Consider the following 24,443-nt stretch of genomic DNA (forward strand, 5'->3'; position numbering starts at 1 on the left):
TATGTAAGCTTTTGAGCAACGTGCTCTAGATTCCTTTACTTTAAAACCTACAGTGTGGCTCAGATACATTGATGATGTTTTCGTTATCTGGCCACATGGCCGCCAAACATTAAACACATTCCTTAGACACCTGAACAAACAACATGAGAGCACAGAATTTACTATTGAAACTGAAAATCAGAAATCACTTCCTTTCCTAGATACACTGGTCGCATGTCTTCCCTCAGGCAGTCTTTCCTTCATTGTTTACTGCAAGCCCACAAATACTGGCCAATATATACATGCTAACTCATATCACTACCCTTCGCAAAAACTTGGAGTCATTAACACCCCGAAAAACAGAAATAGCACACATTCAGCCCACTTAGTTCAAGTTTTCCAGCAAACCCTGACTCTAAGAAAATTTTTCAGCTTTTACTGGCTACTTTCCACACTGGTTTGTTCTAATTTATACACATAATTATATGAGTAAAAATTTCTTTGTGTGAACATGTTGTTCTCTAGCTTAATTTAATTTTGTAACCTAACAGATAATAACATAATAACAGGACAGTCCCTAGCTTTAATGTATTAAGTTTTTTTTTTCACCCAAGGTCAGGCCAGTAGTTTTAATGGTTGACTAAATCAATGTAACTTCAAGAATACCATGTAGATTGTAGTGCAGCTTGTTTCTTTGATTATATGTGTATACTCCAGATGATGTAATGTGAAGGTCGAAACGTCGAGTGATTATTTTGGTTTATATTAAACTGAAGTTTGACTAACAAGGTAGTTTCCATAATTTTTGAAAATGTATACTGAGATTATTTGTTTTACAGTTATGCATAAATAAAAAAATGCTTCTAAAATGTAGACAAATGAGTTATATACTTACCCAAATATCACATTTTCCAGGAAAAAATCTCTCAGGTATCCTCAGTGCATAAAATAAAGCTCCAATTATATAAAGAGATCCCATCAAACAAAGCCAGCCAAATGATGCTTGATACATAGCTTCAAACCAGCCTTTTACAATAAGATAGTGGAAAGCAGGGATAACGCCACTGAGCCCAAAAACCATGAACACTCCTTTTATAGACATGCAATTGGGGGAAAAAAAAAAAAAATTATTTGTGGAAACTTGCAGATTAAGCTCAAAATGAGTTTACTCATTTAGAGTAAAAAATTAGTAAACTCATTTTACTCATGAGTAAAAAAAATAAAATAAAACTATTTCAAGTCACTGCTTTTCAATCTTTAAGAGACTGTGGAACACTCGAAAGCTATTAATTACTTTTCACAGATTAAAAGTTGTGATCATGTGGAAAAAGGTGGATCATGTAAAAAAAAAAAACTTTTACCTATAAATGTTTTTATGCACAAAGCTTTTGTTCTGGCAGATGAAATCTGTTCAGTAACAGAAACTGACTTAATATTTGCAGAATGTCAGATGCTCTTCTTAATCTTCATAATAAAAGGAATGAATGCGTAGTGTGCAAGTTACATGCATTTAATTTTTATATTTAAATATAAATAATCACGACAACAGAAACACTTATTAACACAATGTAGGTGGTTAAAAGTCAAATTATGACTATTAAGGCTGGAATCTGGCTACTTTATGGCTATCTTGCTATAGATGACTGGGAAATCATACTGTAGAACAATATTTCATGACATTTTACCCAAATGCTTAACAAGGCAGTGGATTTACAGCTTGGTAAGAGATAGGACTCAGGGATAGTTATTTTTGTTCTCTTAAACAGTGCTCATAATTGAATTGATTGGGAGGATGAATGGCGAGCAAGAGTGGCTAACTTGAAGAGAGAGAGAGATAGACGAGTTGAAAGAAAAGGTGGAATAATGTATCGGAAGTGAGATGAGAAGAATGAAAGAAGAGAAAAGGTGAATCAGAGTAGGAGTGAGAGAGAGTTATGGGAATGATAGAAGAGGAGAGAATGGAAACAGTCGGAGAGAAGGAATGAGAATGCTGTCCTGGCATCACTCTATGCTGGAACCAGGATAGAGTGATGCCAGGACAGCAGGTAAGTAGGAGAACACAGAGAGAAAGGGTAAAAGGAGAGAGTGAAGGAGGCAGGTGACCAATCAAGAAACAGAGTAGTAATAGGTATGATGTATGGAGACTCGATGATCCATGGTGTGCAAGATAGGATGCCAGAGGAGTGTTTGCCTGGAGGAACTATAGAAAGTGTGGCTATAGCAATTAAGCGGGGTGAAAGCGGGGATGAGATGATTGTGGGCACAAATGACTTGAGAGGCAATGTAAATTGGGTAGCGAAAGATCTGAGATTCATGCATGACGTTGTACAAAAGAAAACAGAGAGGAAAGATAGTGTGAGTGTTACCCAGGTATGATAATGTTGAGCTGAGCAGATGAGCAGTAATAATGAATAGCATAATATCCAGAATGTGTCGGAAGAGAGGATTGGAATATGTGGATGCTTGGAGGGTATTTGAGGACAGAAAGGAACTATATGAACGAGACTGCTTGCATTTGAATGAGGAAGGACATAGGCATCTGGAGAGATTGCTGTTTTCTGAACGAGTCGGTGTGTCTATGTAGGGGAAACTACAATTCCCAGGGTGGATGGTAACAGGGGTGGCCTCTCGTGGGAAGGGGAATGACATCAGGTAACACTGAGTCCAGTGGAGTCTGGAGGGGATAAAAACTATTGGAAGGCTAAGAATATGACACACTGCACCATCTACATGTCTGTTTAAAGGTCTTAAAGGTGTAGTGACATTTTTATGCTTTATACTAATGCCAGGAGTATCCTGAATAAAGGAGATGAATTGGTGGAGTCGATTGCATCAGCATAGTCAAAGATTATTGGGATCTCTGAGATGTGGTTGATGGAAGATGATATAATAACAGGAATAGAAGTAGCAAGGTACAGCATATTTCGGCAGGATAGGAAGGGAAAACGCGGTGGTGGAGTATTGCTTATGATAAGTGATGACTTATGTTCTCTAAGAGTGGATGCTTTGGAAGGCAGTGATACTAATGGTTTTGAAAGCATGTGGTGTGAGGTAGAGGTGCGCAAGACAGGATTTTAGTGGGGTGTTGCTACAAGCCAACGAATACAAAGGGTGGAAAGCAGGAGATGTTTAGGCAGTTGAGCTTGGCAAGCGCAAGATGAATGATTGTTATAGATTTTAACTATAGCAGTATAAGTTGGGAAGAGGAAAATGCATGTAGTAATAAGTGAATGGAATTTCAAGAATTCTTGAGGGACAGATGTCTTAGGCAACAAGTAATAGGGAGAACAAGAGGTTCAACAGTTTTGGATTTGATCATAGCATCAGAACAGCTGAGATGACATCTCTCCCACTGTTGGAGAGAGTACCATGTGGTTTTGACTTTGAAGATGAATAGACATGCAGGTGATTATAAGTCTTAGATATCAACTTGGGGTAGAATTGGAAGGCCGGGATATCATTAGTGCGTGAGAAATTGTGAAGGAATATTTGTTGGCAGCAATAGTAAGCTGTACTCCACGAGTGAAGAAGAGCACACAATTTGGTGTAAAGTGGATGGCAATCAATATCAAACAGGAACTGCAGGTGAAAAAGAGGTTATGGAAGAGATATATGGAGAGGGGTGGAGAGCAGATGCATGAAGAATATAAGACTCAGGCCAGGAGAGTGACTAATATGGTAAGGAAGGTGAAACTGGAATACGAGAAAAGATTGGCACTAAGATCCAAAGATAATCCTAGGGAATTTTTTAGCTATGTGGCCAGTAGGAAGAGAAATGATTGTGGAAGAATGACATTGTGGGATAAAAATATGAATAGAGTGACTGATGCAGAGGACATAGTGGAGTTGTTCAATAAGCACTTTATTGGAGTAATTCATCCTGGAGAAGTAAGTTTTAATACTAGAGGGAATGGGCAGGTTCGAGGTTTAGAGGTGCAAGAGGAGAGCATGTTCCAAATACTTTATTTATTCTTATGGCTACATGAAACTGGTAAGTGAAAAATACAATCACAATTTCCAGAAACAAATGACGAAAATCTTAACATATAAAAGTTCATTACATAAAAGGCACAACCTGTTTACTAAGTCTTTCTTTCTTTTTTTTTTTTTAAATATAAAGCAAAAGTAACTTGTCATAATTAAGCCAGGGACAATTATCATTCTGCTGCACCAAGTATGACAAGACTGCATGTTCTCACAACACTTCACAACATAAAAGTCGCTGTATCCGAGGTTTAAGTAGAAAGCAGTTGTGTCTTGTGTGAAAAAACTTGATCAATTAGAGGAGGCCCATTTCACACTATATCATCATCATCTTCTAACAAGAGGAATTCTGCTAATACCATGACGAGGACTATGAGAGTGACTACTAGAATAGTATCTTCGTGGTGAGATGGGACCGTGATCTTCTGTTTCCTCCATAACCACCGCCACCACAATACCAACTACAGGTCAGGGTCCAGGCTGGAAAGCCAATTCAAGGCCTCATCCATCACCTTGTGGATGTCCTGTAGGCCACCACGGTGAAATTGGCGCCTTGGGCAGTCGTACACAATATGAGTGATCGTCTGAGCCATGGGAGAACAATCACAATAAGGGTGATCTAACAGCCCCCATTTATGTAGAAGATAGCCACATCTGCCCTGACTAGTTCTGATCCTGTTTATGGATGACCAAATCTTCCTAGGAAGACCAAAACCAGGCTGTGGAGCACAGGGATCTTCTACCAGGAGGCCGTTTGTTGGACCAGTATTCTCTCCATATGTCAGATATTGATGGCAGCACAGCTGAAGAGAGTTTGTCCATGAACCAGAGAGGCTTTCTAGATTTGAGGCAAAGACTAGGAGGATTTATGAGAGTCTGGTGTAGGGGTAGGAGTGGGTTGCTCATTGCTTTATTAAATTCCTTAATCGAGGCTTGTCTTCTCCGTATGTGTGGTGGAGCAATGTTAGATAGAACAGGCAGCCAGGAAGGAGGGGTGCTTTTCACTGTCCCACTAATTGTGTGCATGGTAGAATTCAGCTGGGTGTTGATAATGTTAGTGTGTACGTCTTTCGCAGACAGGGGCACAATATTCTGCTGCAGAGAATGCGAGGGCTAGTGCAGACGACCTTAGGACTTCTGCACCATAACCCCAGGCTGTTCCAGGAAGCCTTGAAATAATGTTATTTCTGGTTTTAATTTTATTGGAGAGGTTGATGATGTGCCTTTTATAGGTTAGGCTTCTGTCCAGGCTCACTCCAAGGTATTTTGGGTGAGGCTTGTGTTCTACCATTTTTCCACAGAAAGAAAGGTTGAGTAGTCGATTCGCCTCTGCATTGTACAGGTGAAATACTGAGGATACTGTTTTCGTTGGATTTGGCTTCAAGTACTCTTCCAGAGTGTTCAGGTCAATATTCAAGGTTGATTCTAAGTTGGTAAAGGAGGTGGATTGATGTAAGATCGCTAGGTCATCGGCGTACATAAACTTGCTTGATCTGGTATGAGGTAGATCATACACAGATGTTAAAAAGTATAGGGGATAACACAGAGCCCTGAGGAAGACCGTTGTGAAGGAATCTGGGCCTGCTCTTTTTTCCGCCAATATGGACCCTGATCTTTCTGTTGGAAAGAATAGATTCAAAAAGTTGTACAGTTTTTTTACATTTTATAATATTTCCTAGTTTTAGTAGGAGGCTCCCCGATCCAGACAGTATCATAAGCAGATGTTAGGTCAATGAAAGTGGCTCCAGATTTAAGTTTCTTCTGGAAGCCTGCTTCAATTTGAATTGTCAGGGCCAGGACCTGGTCACAGCAACTTCTTCCTGTATGAAGCCAGCTTGTTTAGTTGGGAGTGCTCTTTCAATGAGTGGTGAAATTCTTTTAAGGAGAATTCTTTCACAAAGCTTAAAGGTGGTGCAAAGCAAAGAGATAGGTTGTAGGTTTTTCACTTCATTTAGATCTTTTCCTGGTTTGGGCACGGCAATTATTTTGGCTTCCTGCCACAGCTTTGGTAATTTACCAGTCATGATGATTTCTGAGAAAAGGGCAGGTTCAAGGTTTAGAGGAGAGCATGTTCCAAATACTGAGTACCCTGGATGTCAGTAAAGCTGGATGGTATTTCCCCACGGGTTTTGAGAGAATGTGCTAAAGAACTGACAGCTCCATGGACCTGGTTTTTCAATGAAAGTCTGGTTATGGGAAAAGGTACCGAAGGAATGGAAGAAAGGTAAGATAATGGCATTGCATAAGGGCTGTAGCAGATTGGATGTGTCTAACTATAGGCCAGTTTGTGTTTTATCAGTAGTTGTAAAGATTTTGGAGAAATTAGTGAGAGACCATATACATCATTGGGCAGATGAAGGTAAAGTTATCTATGAGAGTCAACACGGATTTGTTAAGGGATGCTCTTGCTTTAGTAATATGATTGCCTTTTATAATAAAGTGACAAGAGCAGTTGATGAGGGAAAGGCATATAATGCCTTTTTTTTTTTGGATTTTGCAACGGCATTTGATAGGGTGCCACATGATAAGCTGATATTTAAGTTGCAGCACATGGGTTTAGATGTTGGATTAGTCATTGGATGCATGATTGGCTGTCTGATAGGTATCAGAGAGTTGTGTATGGTGGGGGTAGTATCAAGGAGGCAGAAAGTTACAAATGGGGCCCCTCAGGGCTCATTACTGGGACCTGTATTATTTAACCTTTATATCAATGACATTTAAACCAAGAACCAGTAATAGAAAAAATTAAAAAATATAAACATAAATGGATGGAAAATGTTCAAAGAATGAAAACAGAAAGATTACCAAAACAAGCCTTAAAGTACAAGCCATTAGGAAAAAGAAAACCAGGACGTCCTCTTAAACGATGACTTCTAAGGCCGAAACAGGCCATGCTAGGCCTAAATCCTTGATATGCATGATGATGATCACTGACATTGTCGATGGATTGCAAGGGGCTATTCAGTTGTTTGTAGATGATATGAAGCTGGGAAGGGGTTATTAGTATTAGGGGCAGATGTGGCAGTCCAGCAAGAGGATTTGAATAAATTGGACAGATGGGCAAATGAATGGGGGGTGGGGTGTCGGTTTAATGCAGCAAAATGTAAAGTGTTGAAGTTTGGGATACATCGATGGGAGGCTGCATACTCGATTGGAGGAGCTGTACTGGAGGAAGTAGGGGAGACAAGAGATCTGGGGGTGATGGGAACATATTGCAAAGGTGGTGAAGGTAACCCAGAGGATTGCTGCAATACTGAGGATGCTGACCTGCAGAGATAAAAGAGTTATCCTTCCATTGTATAAGACCCTGATCAGATCACATTTAGACTACTGTTCTCAAATTTGGTCCCCAGGATTTGAAGGGGATAAATTAACTGTGAAAAGGATACAGAGGCAGATAACAAAGATGGTTTTAGGACTGTACAATGTTAGTTATGAGGATCGGCTGAGGGAACTGCAGCGTTTGGTAGAGAGAAGGAGAGGTATTATGATCAAGACTTTTAAACTGTTAAGAGGTAGTTACAGGTTGACACTGGGGAGTTCTTTCGCTTGGTGGAACAGTGGGAAGGAGCAATGACAAGGGGCCACCCCTGGAAGTTGCAAAAGGAAGCTGTGAGCAAGAGGGTAATGAGTGTATTGCCTTATAGAATGGTCAGAGCAAGAACAGTCAATGAGTTCAAGGAGTGGTATGGTAGACTTTGTGTTTCCTAGGAAGGACGTACCAAGATGAGTCTTTTGACTCCATGGAGGCCTAAATAATAATAATAATAATACATAAGAAATTATATTCTTGATTTCTTCTTCATTAACTCAATTATAATCAAATAAAACTTCAAATATCTTCACAATTAGGCTACTTGTATTACAGAGCTGTTGACTTCACATCATACACTAACTTCTCTGACATGTATGATGGGTTATATAATGGTGACTATTCAGACCAGTTTCAGCCTTTACTGAGGTGAAAAGAGAAGGGATATTCATCATAGGCTTGGAATAGTATAGGGAGAGGAAGACAGCCTAATAATATTAGTTTAAAACTAATTATAAATACATTATAAACACCAAACTCACAGAGGTACTGCAAAAAGACTTGCTGTGCTGCAGGAATGCTCAGCATGCCACATAGTCTGGAGGCAAGAGGGTAGTGTAGAATGCATGTTCTATTGTTTCCAATCTAACAGATGTCACTGATTAGATCTATCCATTTGATGGCATGTACCAGAAGATGGCACATGCCCTTTTCCAAGCAAGATCTCTCCTCCTTGGATATCTTTGTAACTTCATGACAGTGTTAAATAGATATCATTCTTAGTGCCCAAATGCTGAAGCTTGTAGAAAAAGGGGTCAAATATTTCTTTATACTCAGTTTTATTATTACTGACAGGCAGATTGTCACTGACAGCATGATGGAGCAGTCTCCTGGTTAAGCATAAAGTGTTTCTTCCTAAATTATGCTTTACTGAGGAACCATTTCTGTCCTCAGGCCTGGACAATGACTGAGGATAACTGCACAATCGCTCTCACCAATTGAAAGCATAACTGTCATTTCACATACACATTCTTAGATGCCAATACTAGATCCAATGTTCTTATACTATAAGTCTCTCCAGTTAGCAATCATTCAATAGTTCTAATAACTTTTCTTTTCCTTGTCCTGCATGATTCCTTCCTCCAGTCTATTACTTTAAATCACTCAGTAATGATAATTCCTTTATATATATATATCCAAACGATTTATCTGTTAATGCAGTTCCCCTTCATATGATCCTGATCTGTGGAATCAGCTATGCATTTTGTTCTGTTTGTCCTTTATCTGACACTAAACAGCCTTGAACTCATTGCTTGTATTAGTCAGGATACTACCACTACCAGTGGAAGTTTGTCATCATCATGCATATTAAGGATTTAGACCTAGCATGGCCTGTTCCGGCCTTAGAAGTCATCGTTGAATCATTTAAGAGGACGTCCTGGTTTTCTTTTTCCTAATGGCTTGTACTTTAAGGCTTGTTTTGGTAATCTTTCTGTTTTCATTCTTTGAATGTGTTCCATCCATTTATGTTTATATTTTTTAATTTTTTCTATTACTGGTTCTTGGTTTAATTCTTTCATAATTTCTTCGTTTCTTTTGTGATCAAATAGGGTATATTTTGCAGTTTTTCTCATAAACTTCATTTCTGCTGTTATTAATTTTTGTTTGTCATTTTGTTTTATTGTCCAGATTTCGCTTCCATACATTAAGACTGGTAGGGCTAATGTATTGTATACTTTTAGTCTGGTTTGTTTTTGAACTAGGTTTGGTTTAAATATAGAGTTAATTATGCCTGTTATTTTTAAATATTTTGCAATTTTTACATTTATATCTTTTTCATTTTCATATGTGATCATACATCCTAGGTAGTTAAATGAATTCACCTGTTCTAATATCTTGTCCTTTAAAGGCCATAGTTTTTGATTTTTCTGTTGATACCATCATACAATAATCTTTGGCTATCTCATTTGGATCTAAAATAGCATTCTGTAAGTTATCTTCAGAATTTGTAATTATTATTTGGTCATCGACAAAAAGGAGAGTGTTTAAGTTCACTGTAGGAGAAAGTTTAATTCCTTGATGTACATTTTTATTCTATTTTTTTTATTAATGAAATATCTACTTATTTCATTTAAGTAGATATTAAAAAGTGTTGCTGAGAGAGGACATTCCTGTTGGAGCCCTTGGTTTATCTCTCTCGTATATAATAACTCGTGATTTAATCTTATTTGTATTTGACTATTTTCATATATACTTATGATAGCTTTTAGGATATTATTTGGTATTTGTCTTTCTTTTAATATGTTAGATAATATGTTTCTTTTAACTTTGTCAAATGCTTTTTCAAAGTCAATAAATGCAATATGTGTTTCTAAATTGTATTCTCTTCTTTTTCTTCTTTTCTCTTCTTTTTTTGAAGTTTGTACTATTTGGATTTAATTCCTCTATGATCATTACTATTACTTCTCTTCATAAGAATATAATGAACTCTTCACATTCTATTCATGTAAGTACGAGGTGAAGCTTAAAAGTTTTGAAGCTAATATTACCAAAAAAACATTGTGGCATGCCATCTGTTGGCCAACACTTGAAATATGAGTAGTGAACCTTCAACTATCATGTGACCAAGTATCCATAGCCTGTGCTTGGCAGTTATTGAATTAGCATGTTTTGTGAGTAAAGGTCTTATGTGTTGTAACTGATGCAACAGAGGAGCAGGGAGTAGTGATAAAGTTGTGTGTAAAGGCTGGTAAAAGTGCTGTAGAAACACTCGAAATTATACAAAATTATACAGCAGTGAAGAATTGAATTGTACTAATAGGTGCAGATGTGTATGGTTGCTTCCATGAGAGAAGGGGGGGGGGGGCTGTGAAAGATAATGCCATAAGTAGCCACCCTTCAACAGCACATACTTTGAAAATGTTGAATCTCTTCCTTGCTTATAGGATGAGAACCATTGCATGTCTCTCAAAATGATCGCAGAAATATTGTATATCGGTCACACTGAATAGCGGAAGATTTAGGAAAAAGAAAGCTGTGTGCTAGATTTGTTCCTCATTCCCTGATGAGTGAGCAGAAATAGGATTGGGTTGCTTCATGTCAAGATCTTTTAAGAATGGCAAAAGATGATCTTTTAGAACGAATGTTATTAGTGACTAAACATGGTTTTTTCGCATACGATCCTACTACAAAATGACAAAGTGCAGAGAGGATGGAAAAATTTCACCAAAATCCAAGAAGCTGCGTTTTCAAAAATCTCGAGTAAAAATGATATTTGTTGTGTTTTTTGATGTAGAAGGAATTATTCACTGAGTTTGTCCCTGATGGTCAAAAGGTCAAATGAGCAATTTTATAAAGATGTTTTGCATCACCTACTACAAAGAACGAACTGGGCGAGACTGGCATTATACCAATCGAAAGACTGGTTCCTGCTTTACGACAATGCACCTTAACAGAGCATTGTGGTAATGAAGCAACTGTTGGCAAACAGGAAAGTCACTGTCCTTCACCACCTACCCTACTCACTAGACCTTGTTCCAGTCGATTATTTTTTTTCTGAATTGAAATTTTCATTAAATGGTCATTATTTCCAAACACTAAATGAAATTCAGGGTGCAGTTACATAGGAGCTGAACAACATTCTGAAAAAGGATGGCATTGGCAAACTGCCTAAATGTGCAAACTAGTGAATCAGTCAAGGAAGAGTCTACTTTGAAGTTTAACCTAAAATTGAATGGTATATTTAGTGTCTGAAAATTTTTGAGCTGCACCTTGTACATTCTGTGCTGTCAACCATTTCTTCCCAATGCCAATGATTTTTGTCACACTATATCTAGCAATGCTAAGAACTCCTTGCCTTTATCTTTAATGCATTTCTGGAATTAGCGTATGTACATGATAGCTGACCACCACGCTGATGAACATTCTACAAACTTTTAAAACATGCCAGTTCAAACAAAACAAAATTCTTTACTAATCATGTCTAGAATTAAAGAACTATAGCTTTTTAGCAGTGAGTAAACAACAAAGGAAACATTTCTTTTAGTAATCTCTCTAGGATTTAATAAAAAGAAACATACATGAAGTTTCTTAAAATTAAAACAATTTCACAAAAACTATCAAATTAATAATAAAATAACTGATATAATAAAAACCTACCTGCCCTGAGCCATCGAAACTGAGGTTCGCTAAATTTATCCCACATGGAAACAATTATGGATGCTGTGCCTAATACACTGACCAAGATAAAATATATAAGTTTGGGCTGAAAGTCACAATAGAAGCCATAGTAAAGCCAAGGTACAAATGAACCTATTATCAAGACTGCAATCCCACAGTAATCTAGTCTTTAAAAGAAAACAACAAAGTTTGGTATTAAATAGAAAATAAATTTTTATACATGAAATTTTTCAAATTACCTGCCTTTATTTATTATAATACAGTTAACTCTCATCATAGCAAACACTACTATAGTGAACTCACTCTAAGAAAGTATTAATAAGTCTCAATCAGAACCTATGGCATCAACTATAACAAATGGTTGCAATAAGTCCTATACCATGAAAGTTGACTGTACTGAAACATCCAAGCCACATACACATAAATTCTGTTCTGAAGGAAATTCACTACTGCAAATTATTCCTTTGATTTTTATTGTGAAATTAAATGTATTTAACTATCGGTTTAAGTCACTTATAATAGCTTATATGTGACTTAAACATTCTCAAGTAAATGTGTGTTAATTACACTTCTTCCCTTTCAAATAAGATATGTCACTCAGGGAAAAACCTTCTGAGTAGAATGAAAAAAATTCATTCTACTCATTTATTTCCATAATCAAAAATTTCCAAATAAGCATTTGTGTTAGGTAACAAAATATACTTCAAGTGTGAGAGGGTGGTTGATCAACCTATAGTACATTAGTACCGTATGGGTAGTGGGTTAGGAAAGGAGAAACTTCTTTACATTTGATTTAAAAGCCTGTATATTGTATTCCATGGGAAAAACATCACGGGGAAAGATTGTTCCATAGTACAGCAGTAGCAAGGATGAAGGAGGAGGAAACGAAACTTGTTCAGTGGGTTTCAAGGTGTACTGTGAAAGGATGTCAGGTAGCAACTGTAAATGTTCTAACGGGCTTAGTACTGATTGGGAAAATTATTGATGCTATTTCAGATGAACATTTGCTTTGAAAATATTTATAGAATAATCATCATCATCATCAATTTCCTGACATGTACCCTCAAGAACATGTCAGGAAATTGGCATCAACTATAACAAATGGTTGCAATAAGTCCTATACCATGAAAGTTGACTGTACTGAAACATCAAAGCCACATTTTCAACAGGATATGGTAGTACAACATGAAAAATTTACATCATTACTAACTTCCTATCTACAATTTTCCTCCAAATCACTCTGTTACTTGTCAAGGCTCCAACATTATCAGATCTTATATTTCTATCGTCTAAGGCACTTTGTACCGTATCAATCCACCTATATCTTGGTCTTCCTCTGGGTCATTTTCCTGCCAACCTGGCAGAGAACACTTCTTTTGCTAATCTTTCCTCGTCCATTCTGTTCAAGTGACCATACCACCTGAGAATAGTGCTGCTAACGCATTCCTGGATGCTGACAATGTCAAGTTCTTTCCTAATATCCATGTTTTTAATATGATATTGCCATTGATGCCATCTGTTCACCCCTCTAATCTTTCTCAGGACTCTCATATCTGTGGCCTCTAGTCTTTGGTCAAGTGTTTTACTTCTGACCCAGCTCTCAGATCATTAAGTTAAAACTGGTTTGAACACTGTCTTGTATACAGCTAATTTTGTGTTCCGACTAATTTCTCTCTTATTCCATATGAATTTATTCAATTGACTTCCTACCATAAGAGGTTTGTTGATTCTGTTGTCCATTTCCATGTTTAATTTACCATCTCCACTAAAAATCGTGCCTAAGTAGTTGAAATGTTTTACTTGTTCCACAGGTTCCCCGTTCAAAACGCAGTTGACATTTTCAACAATTCTACCTATTTTCATTGTCTTTTTAATGCTAACCTTCATACCATATCTATTACAACATTTATTCAATTTAGTCAGGGAATCTTGCAAACTTGCAGCGGATTCATTTAGAAGTATAATATCATCCACATAAAGCAAAGAGCTGACATTAACATCTCCAATTCTGATATCATGTTTAATACCACTTTCGTTCATAATGTGATCCATATAGATAATGAATAACAGAGGGGATAATGTACATCCTTGTCTCACACCAGATTTAACATTAAACCATCTTCCTGTACTTCCTTCACTTTTAACTAATGACTTACAACTCAAATAAAGACTAAGTATTGCTTGATATAATGCCCCATTGACACCATATAACTGTAGCATATTGAATAGCTTCTCTCTTGGCACCTTGTCGTATGCCTTTTCCAGATCGACAAAACTTAAATACAGATCTTTGTTATATTCCCATGCTTTCTCAACTATTTGTAGTAAAGTGAAGATCTGATCCTGACAGCCTCTATTTGGCCTTAATCCAGCTTGTTCTTCACCAAGCTTTTCTTCTACAATTCTTCTCAACCTTTTCTTATACGGGCATAAATCTTACCAGGAACACTCAGTAGGGAAATACCTCATTAATTCTGACATTCAGTTTTATTTCCCTTTATATATATGGGTACTATTACAGCTCTACTCCAATCATCGGGAATTCGACCCTGTGTCCAGGCTTTCTGAACTATGCAGTGCAACCATTGTAAGACTTTTATACCACCATATTTCAGCATTTCTGGTAGAATATCATCTATTCCTGCTGCCTTTCCACATTTGAAGCCTTTGATGGCTTTTTCTACTTGAAGTATGGATATGTATTCCTGACTGTATGCCTGTTGAGTGTTTTTTACCACTGTGCTATCACTGCTTGTTTCATTTAGCAATTTTTCGAAGTAATTACTCCATACTTCAAGGATATCTTTTTCTCCTGTTTTCATGTCACCTTTATCATCTCTAACTTCTTTTACAGCACTCTTTCTTCCATTCCTAAGCTTCTTCAACAACCTCCAGAATATCTTACACCTTCTTGATATTTGTTTTCTATGGTCTTGCCAAAATCCTCCAATGACTTTTGTTTAGCTACTTTTACACAGTGTTTTGCTTTCTTACATTTGTCTCTGTATTCTCTAAGAGCAAAAGCTGACTTACTTGCTAGGAACTTTTGATATGCTTTCTTCTTTTCCTTCACTGCCTCTTTAACTTCCTGTGTCCAACATGGAGTTCTGATTTTTCTATCATTGCAGACAACCTCACCACATGCCTGTCTGGCTGAATAATCAGGATTTTCTTAAAGGCTTGCCACTGAATATCCAAGATTTGATTCTTGTTCTCAAACTCTTTCATTTTTTTTCCAATAATATTTCTGTATTTTAGTCTACAGTTCACATCTGAGAGCTGCTCAACTTTTATTCGCTTTAAAACTTTCTTACATGTTATTCTTTTCAATATGAAATTCAATTTTATCCTGCTCAAGACTAAATAGTGATCGCTTCCAATTTCAAATCCTCTGTACACTCTGGAGTCCTGCACCAGGGAGAAAACATCACTATCAACAATAACATAGTGAATGAGACTTTTCTTATTCCTTGCCTCTTCTCTCCATTTGAATTTGTGCACATTTTTATGATGGAACATGGTATTAGAAATAACCAGTCCATGTCCTGAGCAGAAATTCAACAGGTATTTGCCATTATTATTAGCTTTGCCCTTTTCTCCAAATTTTCCCAAAATATTTTTGTATTTTGGGAAAATCTGACAATCATTTCCTACTCTGTTATTTATATCCCTAACAAGGACCAACTTTTCCTTTTTCATTGTGTCAGTTGCTTTTTCTAAAGCATCAAAAAATTCCTCCACCTACCTTAGGAGAACCTTCTGTGGGACCATAGGCACAAATAAGTCTCATTGACCAATTCCCCATTCTGATATTTGCCCACATCACTCTACTTGAGACTGCCTGCCATTCAAGAAGATTAACCTCGTATTTTGTGTTGAATACTACGGCTACTCCTTCTTTTCCTTGATTGTCATTTCCTGAGTATAACATTTTGTATTTATTGCTCAAAAAGATCTCACCAGTTTTTGTCTTTTTTGTTTCAGTCATCCCTATTATGTTGATCTGGCACTTATCTAATTCCTCAGCTAGTTCCATTTTTTTGCCATTCACGCTTCTTATGTTGATAGTACCGATCTTTAACTCTAGTGTTGTTGAGTTGGGGCGTTCTTTCAGATTTGTTCCAGTAGCTGACTTTTCGCTGTTCGTCCTGGTTCCCTGGTGAAAACAACGGGGGCCTTGTTCAACCAGGCGATGCCCCAGCCGGCATGAAATTTTGTCATGTTATACCATCATTTTGTATATTGGTTTAAGCCAATAAGAATACAATTTGGTCGGCTAAATCCCAAATTGGCAGCCCATCCGCATTCGTTCAGTATCCAAGAAGATATCCAACAGGGTGCACCACGAGAAGGTGAGGATTGGACATTAGGTCAGAAGCCCTGGTTGGCCCTCTGCATTCCTTTAAAGGCTATGTGGAGGTCTCATCTCAATTATATAGCTCTGACCCTTAAGCACCCCTTATAGAATAATTGAGATTTAATTATAGCCATCAATTCAGGAAAAAACTAAATTTATATTTATAATTAAATCTGAAATATTCATTATAATTTATTCTTGCTCACATTATTTAAGTGACTGGCCCACTCACTCTCACCATGCGATATATTTTAATCTTTAGCAATGATGCTTCTGTAATTAAATTAAAACAAACAGTTTCATTACTACTTGTCCTTTTATCATTTCAGAATCATATGATCTTTATCGTAGCTTTGAATTTAAAACCAGTATACAGTAACTTGAAGGTTTCTCCATATTTCAAGCAAAAATTTCCAGTAATTTTCAGGTTATTACTAGAATTAATAACCTGAAATAACTGGAATTAATAGTCTGGAGATATGCTATGAACAATTCTTCATGAATGACTAATGAGAAGTGAAAGCAGAGCATGAAATGGACAGCAATGGTAGACCGATAGAGATGGTGCAGCTACAAAGTCATGAATATGATTGGTGCGGTATTAATAAAAGATTGCATGACTTAACGACAAGGGAACGAAGATTGTTGAGTTGAAATGGTGATTCTCTTCAACCGAATACCAAAATATCTGAAACTGCCATAACAATTCACTATCTATTTCTTAAAGTTAAAACTTTTTGTGTGTGAGGTATATGGGAAACTTTTTAATTTCTTTTTTTATAAAGTAAAATCAGGGGTATGAGATATATGCGAGGGCGAGTTACATTCGAGTAAATACGGTATGCAGCTTGCCGAGACCAAACATCCCAGCAAGAAAGTGGGGAAGGGGGAAGTGAGTTTGGTCATTTATCAATCTAATTGCTCTCCTCTGTATTAAGTCAAGCATTTTGAGGGAGCTTTAGCGGAGCCCCACTCCAAATGTGAGATCAGTATTCGATAGCTTGGCAGATATGTGATTTGTATAAGGTTAACAGCTGTTTAGAGGTGAAGTAACGTTTTGAGTGAAAGAGAGATCCTAGTTTTTAGGAAGCTGAGGATGCAATGGTTGTGATGTGTTTAAGCAAGAAGAGGCCTGATGTCGGGGTAATTCCAAGAACAGTAATCTGATCTTGTCTGGAAATTTGAGTGTTATCAAAAATAATACTGGAGGAAATGGTTCTTTTTTGTAGAAATAAGACAGAACTAGGTTTTATTAGCATTGAAATTGACAAGGTTATTTGAACCCCATTGAAGGATGGCTTGGAGATCAGAATTGAGGGCAGTGGTGGTTTATGCTCTCTAGGTTGAAGTAAGTTGTGTAGATTAAGGGTTGTCAAATCAAAGGGAGGAGTGCAATGTGCTGTCATCTGCAAAACTGTGTTGGGTTGGAGGTCAACTGAAGTAGATCATTGATATACAGAAGGAAGAGGGCTGGTGAGAGAACAGAACCCTGTGGAACCCCGTTATTAGTTGGATGGCGAGAGAATAAGGAACCACCTACCATCACATATAGTGTGAATCCACACAGAAGGGTGGCAATCCTACTGATAAATGGCAATCCAAATGATAGGAGTTTGCTTAATAAGCCTTTCTACCAGACCCAGTCAAAAGCTTCAGAGATATCAAGCACAACCACTTGAGATTTGCCATTTTTCTCCATTGCATTTGTCCATAGATGGGTAATATATGGAGAGGAAATCTCCTGTTGATTGGCAGGGATGGAATTTGTACTGGTGGTTGCTTTAATAGCTGGGTGCCTTCAAGGTAGCATAGGAGTTGAACTGATGGTTTTCTCCATCACTTTAGATAGGACTGAGGTGAGTGACATAGGGCAGTAGTTAGCTGGCAGTGATTTGTCACCCTCATCTTGTCTGGAATGGGTTGAATATAGGCCAATTTCCAGCCTTTGGGATAGATACCAGTGGAGTAATAGAGTATATGCACAGACAGCATAGGATAGGAATCAGTTCTGGTGCACAGACCTTCAGGACAATTGGAGGAATACCATCAGGGCCAGCATTTTTTTTTGTATCTAATTTAGGCAATAGGTTTCTGATCTTTTTCTGGCAAAAGGATATAGGGGCATTGTATGTCGGGAAGCTGGAATGATGGTGTGGGGGGAGCATTTATCATTGTCAGTTGTGTGTGAATTGGAGGCAAAGTGGAAGATAGGAGATTACCTTTTTCTATGGGTGCTGATGCAATTGAGCCACCTGGGTATGATAGGGCAAAAGTTATGACCAACTGCTCTGGGGAGACCAAAAGGCACGGCTGCCGTTTGGACAGGCCAGGTTTCCTGCTTTTTGCCCGTTCAAATTTTGTTTTGGAATCTGATAGTTTTCTTGCATCTATTTCGGGCTTCTGTATAAGCATCGAAGGAGGATGGAGTTCTTGATTTGAGCCAGTTGTGGAATGTCTGATTTTTCATTTGTACAGCCTTGGCACATCTTTTGGAGAACCAGGGTTTAGTTAGGTGGCAGCAGTTCAGAGAAGTGTAGGGAATGCATGTTTCCATGCCAGTGAGGATTACTATGGTGATACGTTCAGTGCATATGTTTGGATTGGAAGACCCGAAACAATAGTCCAACCATGGGAAAGAAGCATAGTAATCTTGGAGGCTGTCCCATTTGGCACTGTTATAATGTCAAAGTACTCTTGTGTGGGAGTGGGTGTGTAAGCATTGTTGCATGGGGGAGGAGATGAGAACAAGATTGTGGTCAGAATTACCCAGGGGGCTCACTACATTCACTTTGGGAAGGGCCATTGGTAAGGAAGAGATCTAGGGTATTTGGGGAGTCATATGAGTAATCTGGTATTCTTATTGGCATGCAAACAATTTGTGTAAGGTCGTTGGCAAATGCAAATGTTTCAGCATCCCAGCCTGTAAGATCTGCACAACTAGAGGAGGAAAGCCAATTGGTGTTATGAACATTAAAATCTCCTAGGAGGATGATTTAAGTGTTAGGAGAGTAGGACAGGAGAAAATTAATTTTTAAGGAGAGGAAATGAAAGAGCCCAGAGTGGTTGGTGGCATTAGGAGAGCAAATGAATCTGACTGAGTGGGGAAGGAATATTTTCAACCAAAGAAGGTCAAAGTTAGGTGATTCTAGGTTAGGTGCTCTCTGGCAAGATATGTCACAATGAATATATGTGTAGATTCCACACTTGGGTCAAAAGGAGTTAAACAGTGTGTAGTTTGGAAGGTTGAGATGGATAGTGCTTGGGGGAGGGGGTGAGATTTGAGTTTCTGCTAAAAGAGTAGGTGGAGTTTAGTGGAGTGAAGATGGCAGTGAACACTGTTAAGCTTGAAGTTGAGGCCACAGAAGTTAGTGAAGTGGATGTGCAAGATGCTGTTGAACATATATATGACCGCAAGGGTCTTGCACATTTCCTAGGCACTGCCGGCATACTGCAGGCAGTGCCTAGGAAATGTGCATACTGTGAGTGAAATGATCGAGTTGTGATCATTTCACTCACGTTAGCAGAGCTGTAAACACGTATTTATCAGTGTTTATCCTTTTCTCCTTTTGATTTTTGTAATTCTTTTAATTTCAAAAATTCAATATGACATTATCTAAGAAGAAGAATGAAGATGATAAAGCAGCAAAAAGACGCAAAGTTTTGACATTATCTCAGAAAATTGAAATTTTAGATAAGTTGAAAAATGGTACATGTGTTTCATCGCTTGCAAGAGAACTAACTATAAACAAATCAAGCATAAGAACAATACAGGAGAATGAAGAAAAGATTCGGTCTAGTGTCAAAGCTTCAGGCGATACTTCGACAAAGGTTGCTCAAGTTTCAAGAAGAATTCCGCAATTGGATGAAAAGATGGAAAAAATATTAATAGCTTTGATTGACAATCAAGTAAACGAAAAAGGCTCAGTTGTGGATGGTGTTGCTATTCGAAACAAAGCTTTAGATTTGTTTTCTTTCGTTTTAAATAAAGATGGCCAATCGTCAGAGAAAATTGACTTTCAAGAAAGCAAAGGCTGGCTTGAAAACTTTAAGTGTTGTTTTAATTTGCACAATGTAAAGCTTCAGGGAGAAGCTGGCTCTGCAGATAAAGCAGCAGCAGAGAAATTCAAACCCCAATTTTTGAAATTCATTGAAGAGAGGGGTTACGTTCTGCAACAAGTTTTCAATGCGGATGAGACGGGCCTATTTTATAAGCGAATGGGACAATGAACCTACATCACAAAGACACAAAGGTTGCCCCAGGTTTTAAAGCTTTTAAGGATAGACTCACTTTGCTTTTTTATGGAAATGCATCAGGCGACTTCAAGTGCAAGCCTCTGCTCATTTATCAATCTAAAACGCCTCGTGCATTGCAGAGAAAAAATTTTGAGCAATTGCCGTTGTATGGAAGTGGAAGAGAAAAGTTTAGGTAACAAAAACCCTCTTTAATAATTGGTTTGAAAATTTATTCGTTAAAGTGACAAATGTTAAAGAATTCAAACATTACTTAGAACAGCAAAATCTGTGCTTTAAAGTTCTCCTAATTCTCGATAATGCTCCAGGACACGATGCTGAAGCCCTCACAACATTGCATCCAAACGTAGAGGTTTTATTCCTCCCACCTAACACCACTTCCTTAATCCAACCAATGGATCAAGGGATCATAAAAACATTCAAAGCCTATTATGTCAGGCATGTTTACATCTCTGCAAATAAAGTACTAGACGAAGGAAAGCACGACACGCTAATGGTATTTTGGAAGTGATTCAACATAAGCCACTGCATAGAAATGATTAAACTCACATGGGAACAAGTGAATTCAACCTTGAATGCTTGCTGGTATCAGTTCTGGTCAGAAATTGTCAACAATTTTAAAGGATTTCCATCGATTGAAAATGAAGCCAAAGAAATCGTACAAATTGCAAAAGCAATTGGCAGAGAAAGATTTTCAGATATGGAAGAAGGAGAAGTCAAACAATTAATCGAGAATGACGAAGGAAGAATTGAATGATCTTGTAACACCAGCCGACAGTGAAAGCAGCGATAGTGAAGAAGAAGATAAAGCACCTTTAACTTAAAAGAAGTTAAACGAATTGTTAAAAAAGGCACAGGAACTGTCTGATTTTGTAATGGAGATTGACCCAAATGAAGAAAGAAGAGGACACTTTATGAAAGGCATTGAAAAACTCTGCGCTCCTTACCGCAAAACTTTTAAAGAGTTGTGTCAATCATTGTCCCAAGCAAAAATCACTAGCTTTTTAAAAAAATAATTGTATCATATACCTACTTATCAAGCAGTAATAAAAATCCTTTCAATTAATATGTTTCATTTTTCCCTTTTAATTACAACAATATTTAGGTTAGTTTAAATTATACATACATACTTTCTTAATTTAACTATACCTAACACATTTTTTTCCATAGAAAGTTAACTTTGCGGAACGCGATTTTGCCATGTGCACAATGTATTAATGACATAATCACTGCATTCGGCAAGGGTTTACTCTACAATTTGGTCGGTTAAATCCCATATTGTCAGCCTATCCTCGTTCGTTCAGTATCCAGGTAGATACCCAACAGGGTGCACCACGAGAAGGTGAGGATTGGACATTAGATCAGAAGCCTTGGTCAGTTCTCTGCATTCCTTTAAAGCTATGTGGAGGTCTTCTCTCAGTTACAGCTTTGACCCTTAAGCACCCCCCTCATTATTTGCCATGATTAATTTATATGTGCTTGCCGGTTAGTCACAGGTAACTTTCACGAGACATGGAAAGTTTATTCCATCCTTTCTTTTATTTATGGGTCCGAAACGATGGCATCTCATATTTCTGACACTGAAGTTGAATTTTCCTGCTAATTTGCTAATGTCTTCTTTTAATGGTTTTCCATTTTCTGTCAGAAAGTTCAAAATAACGGCAATGAGTCTCCTCCTTCGGTCTCAACTGACTCATGTACCATTAATGCAAATAGGTCAGATTTCTTTAGTGGGCAAGGATGCACTTGTGATGGGACGCTGATCATCGAGGTAGCTCGAGCTTAGCTTCCACCATTCAGATTTCGGAAGAGAAGGTTTTGATCATAGTATGAAGATGTTGTTTGAGGTTTTCGACTCATCTGTCTAAGTTCAGAAGCTGTTTAACGGAAGGGAATCACAGTGAACAGAAAAAAGGCTGGTTGAGATTGATAAAAAGCTTGTGAGTTGATTCATCTATTTTTGCACATGAAGCACATAGCCAGTGGCAACAGAAATCACACAAACGTGTGATTTCTATTGGCATCAATCTGTTGCAACGTGATTGATGGCGCCACGCTGACAAGACTCAAGGTATTGTTTCATCATTGGCCTTTATTGCAATCATCTTTACTTTATATGGTAGGAATAGTGGGTGCTTTTATGTGGCTGCTTTTAATTGTAAGGATAACTGATTTGATGGACTATTGATACTTACAGGTTGTGCAGAAGTAATCGAAACAGTGGCTCCTTAGTACTCTCTGTTAGTTTTCCTGTTTACTGATTATTTTTGGAAAAAAAAAACAAAAATAAGAAAAAAATAATGATAAAACGTGGAGCACAAGTTTAACGTAGTTTATTCATATCCAGCTATCGTACTCGTGACTTATTCAAGGCAAGTGATATACTGCTAAGTATTCCAATCTTCACAGAAATTAGGAATATTCAGAATGCTTAAAACTTACAAAATAATACAATTTATTATTATATTATTCTGTATTATTATTATTCAGTAATGTGTACAACTGAGCTCTTAAAAACACCAGAATGCTTCTAAAGTAACTTCGCAATCCCATAAATCTGATGCATGTGAGAATGCATAGTAAGATATTTCAGAAACACAATGTAGAAAAGTGCCTCTCTCTTTTGTTTATTTTTTTGTGATGTGATACTCTAATTTCAGAACAACTGCAGAAATCTAACTTTAAAAATACAGAAATCATAAGCAGCTATCATGTTTCTAAAATGTCTATTCTATGCTAGAAAGTGGTATTGGCTGACTGGAATTACGAGCTGAAGAAACCAGAGTTGCAGAGTGTTGGCTGTCTGCAAATTCTTGTCTAAGTTATTCAAATTAAGCAGATATTGAATCCAACATTATTTCAAAGCTGAATAGAGAAACTACAAGAGGTTCATGCCGAATATAGAAACTATAAAAGTTTCGGTGGATCCAAGCATAAGCAAATCTTTCATGACAGGGGCAACTTGTAGTAAAGGTGGTGTAAGCTCTGATCACTATCCTTAGTATTTCCTATAATGTAAAACACATCTCCTAGTGGACATAATAAATCACATGTATTCCCGTAAGCTCTCTGGTCAAATTTCATACAAAACTTCTATAGTTTCTGTATTTGGCTTTGAAATAATGCTGGATTTAATATCCACTTGATTTATATAATTTATAACTCTTATTAGACACAGTTTCTATGAAAAAAAAAAAAACCTTTAGTAAATGGGAAAAATACTAAATTTTATTCTCATCTCATCTTTTTACCTTGTGGTGTTGAGGGTTTATTAATCATCGGACCTCAAACTGTTCACAGAATAAGGTGATCAGCCTTACGCCCCAGTGTATCCTATGTCCTGTAGTGTTGAGTTTTCAAGAAAACTGATGATGTTTGTCCTGGGATGAAAAATCCCAGGATAAACTGGAAAAAAAACCCTACTGTCCATGCCCAAGACCGGCTAACTTGACTATGGCTGAGGAAGATCCTTCAGCTCTTCACGTCACTGATGGAAATAAAACCTAGGACACTCCTTCCCCAGCCATATTTAATATGGTTGCAAAGCGCACAGCCACTAGGCTAACCGCGCGGACACTAAGTTTTATTAAACTGACTTATTACAAGAACGCTTACACATATTGGACACTGAATTAGAAACTTTATGCAGATACACATAAACATTACCTATGCAATGTACATGCAAAATACATGGTCATGTGCATCATCATCACATATTCTAGGCAACTATTTAAGAATGCTGCTGGTCAGTAATCACCAATAGTGTTATCACAATGGGAAAAACAAAGGATCTTTAGGAGTTTGATAAAGATCTTAGAGTGGATGCCTGTTGCTTGGACCCACGGTTTTGAAAACAGCAAAGCTAACTGATTTCTCAAAAGTTGAGATATAGCGGGTGTTTAATCAGTGTAAAAATAGCCTACAGTGCTTGTCTAAGAGGCATGACTGTTGTCCTAAATGAGATCGGCATCATCTGAAAAAGTTTGTACAGAAAAATGGAACTTCCTGTGGTAGCAATTGACCCATATCTTGCCAAATTATGTGCAGGGAATTGATGGGGACTGGTACTGACAGTCACATGCCTATACAAAAGCCAGTGATTTCTGAAAGTTTCTAATTCCCTGGTTGGTATATGTATGTTACATTATTTGTAACATTATT

General features: G+C 37.5%; 1 protein-coding gene across 3 annotated transcripts in view; it reads right to left on the reverse strand.

Annotated features, from left to right (window-relative positions):
• Positions 1-24,443, reverse strand: part of LOC150106225 (adiponectin receptor protein-like) — a 255,050-nt gene that overhangs the window by 20,997 nt on the left and 209,610 nt on the right. For 2 of the 3 annotated variants that reach the window (XM_090392249.1, XM_090392250.1), the window contains exons 6-7: positions 11,654-11,841; positions 875-1,068 (exon numbers count right to left, since the gene is read on the reverse strand). In XM_090392249.1, coding sequence (XP_090248375.1) covers positions 875-1,068; positions 11,654-11,841 — 382 coding nt within the window. The remainder of the gene's footprint in view (positions 1-874; positions 1,069-11,653; positions 11,842-24,443) is intronic. The other variant, XM_090392251.1, reaches the window with a different exon arrangement.

The sequence above is a fragment of the Typopeltis vanoorti genome, chromosome 5, assembly GCF_054136105.1.
Source record: "Typopeltis vanoorti isolate ZY-2024b chromosome 5, IOZ_Tvanoo_1.0, whole genome shotgun sequence".
Classification (NCBI taxonomy): domain Eukaryota; kingdom Metazoa; phylum Arthropoda; class Arachnida; order Uropygi; family Thelyphonidae; genus Typopeltis; species Typopeltis vanoorti.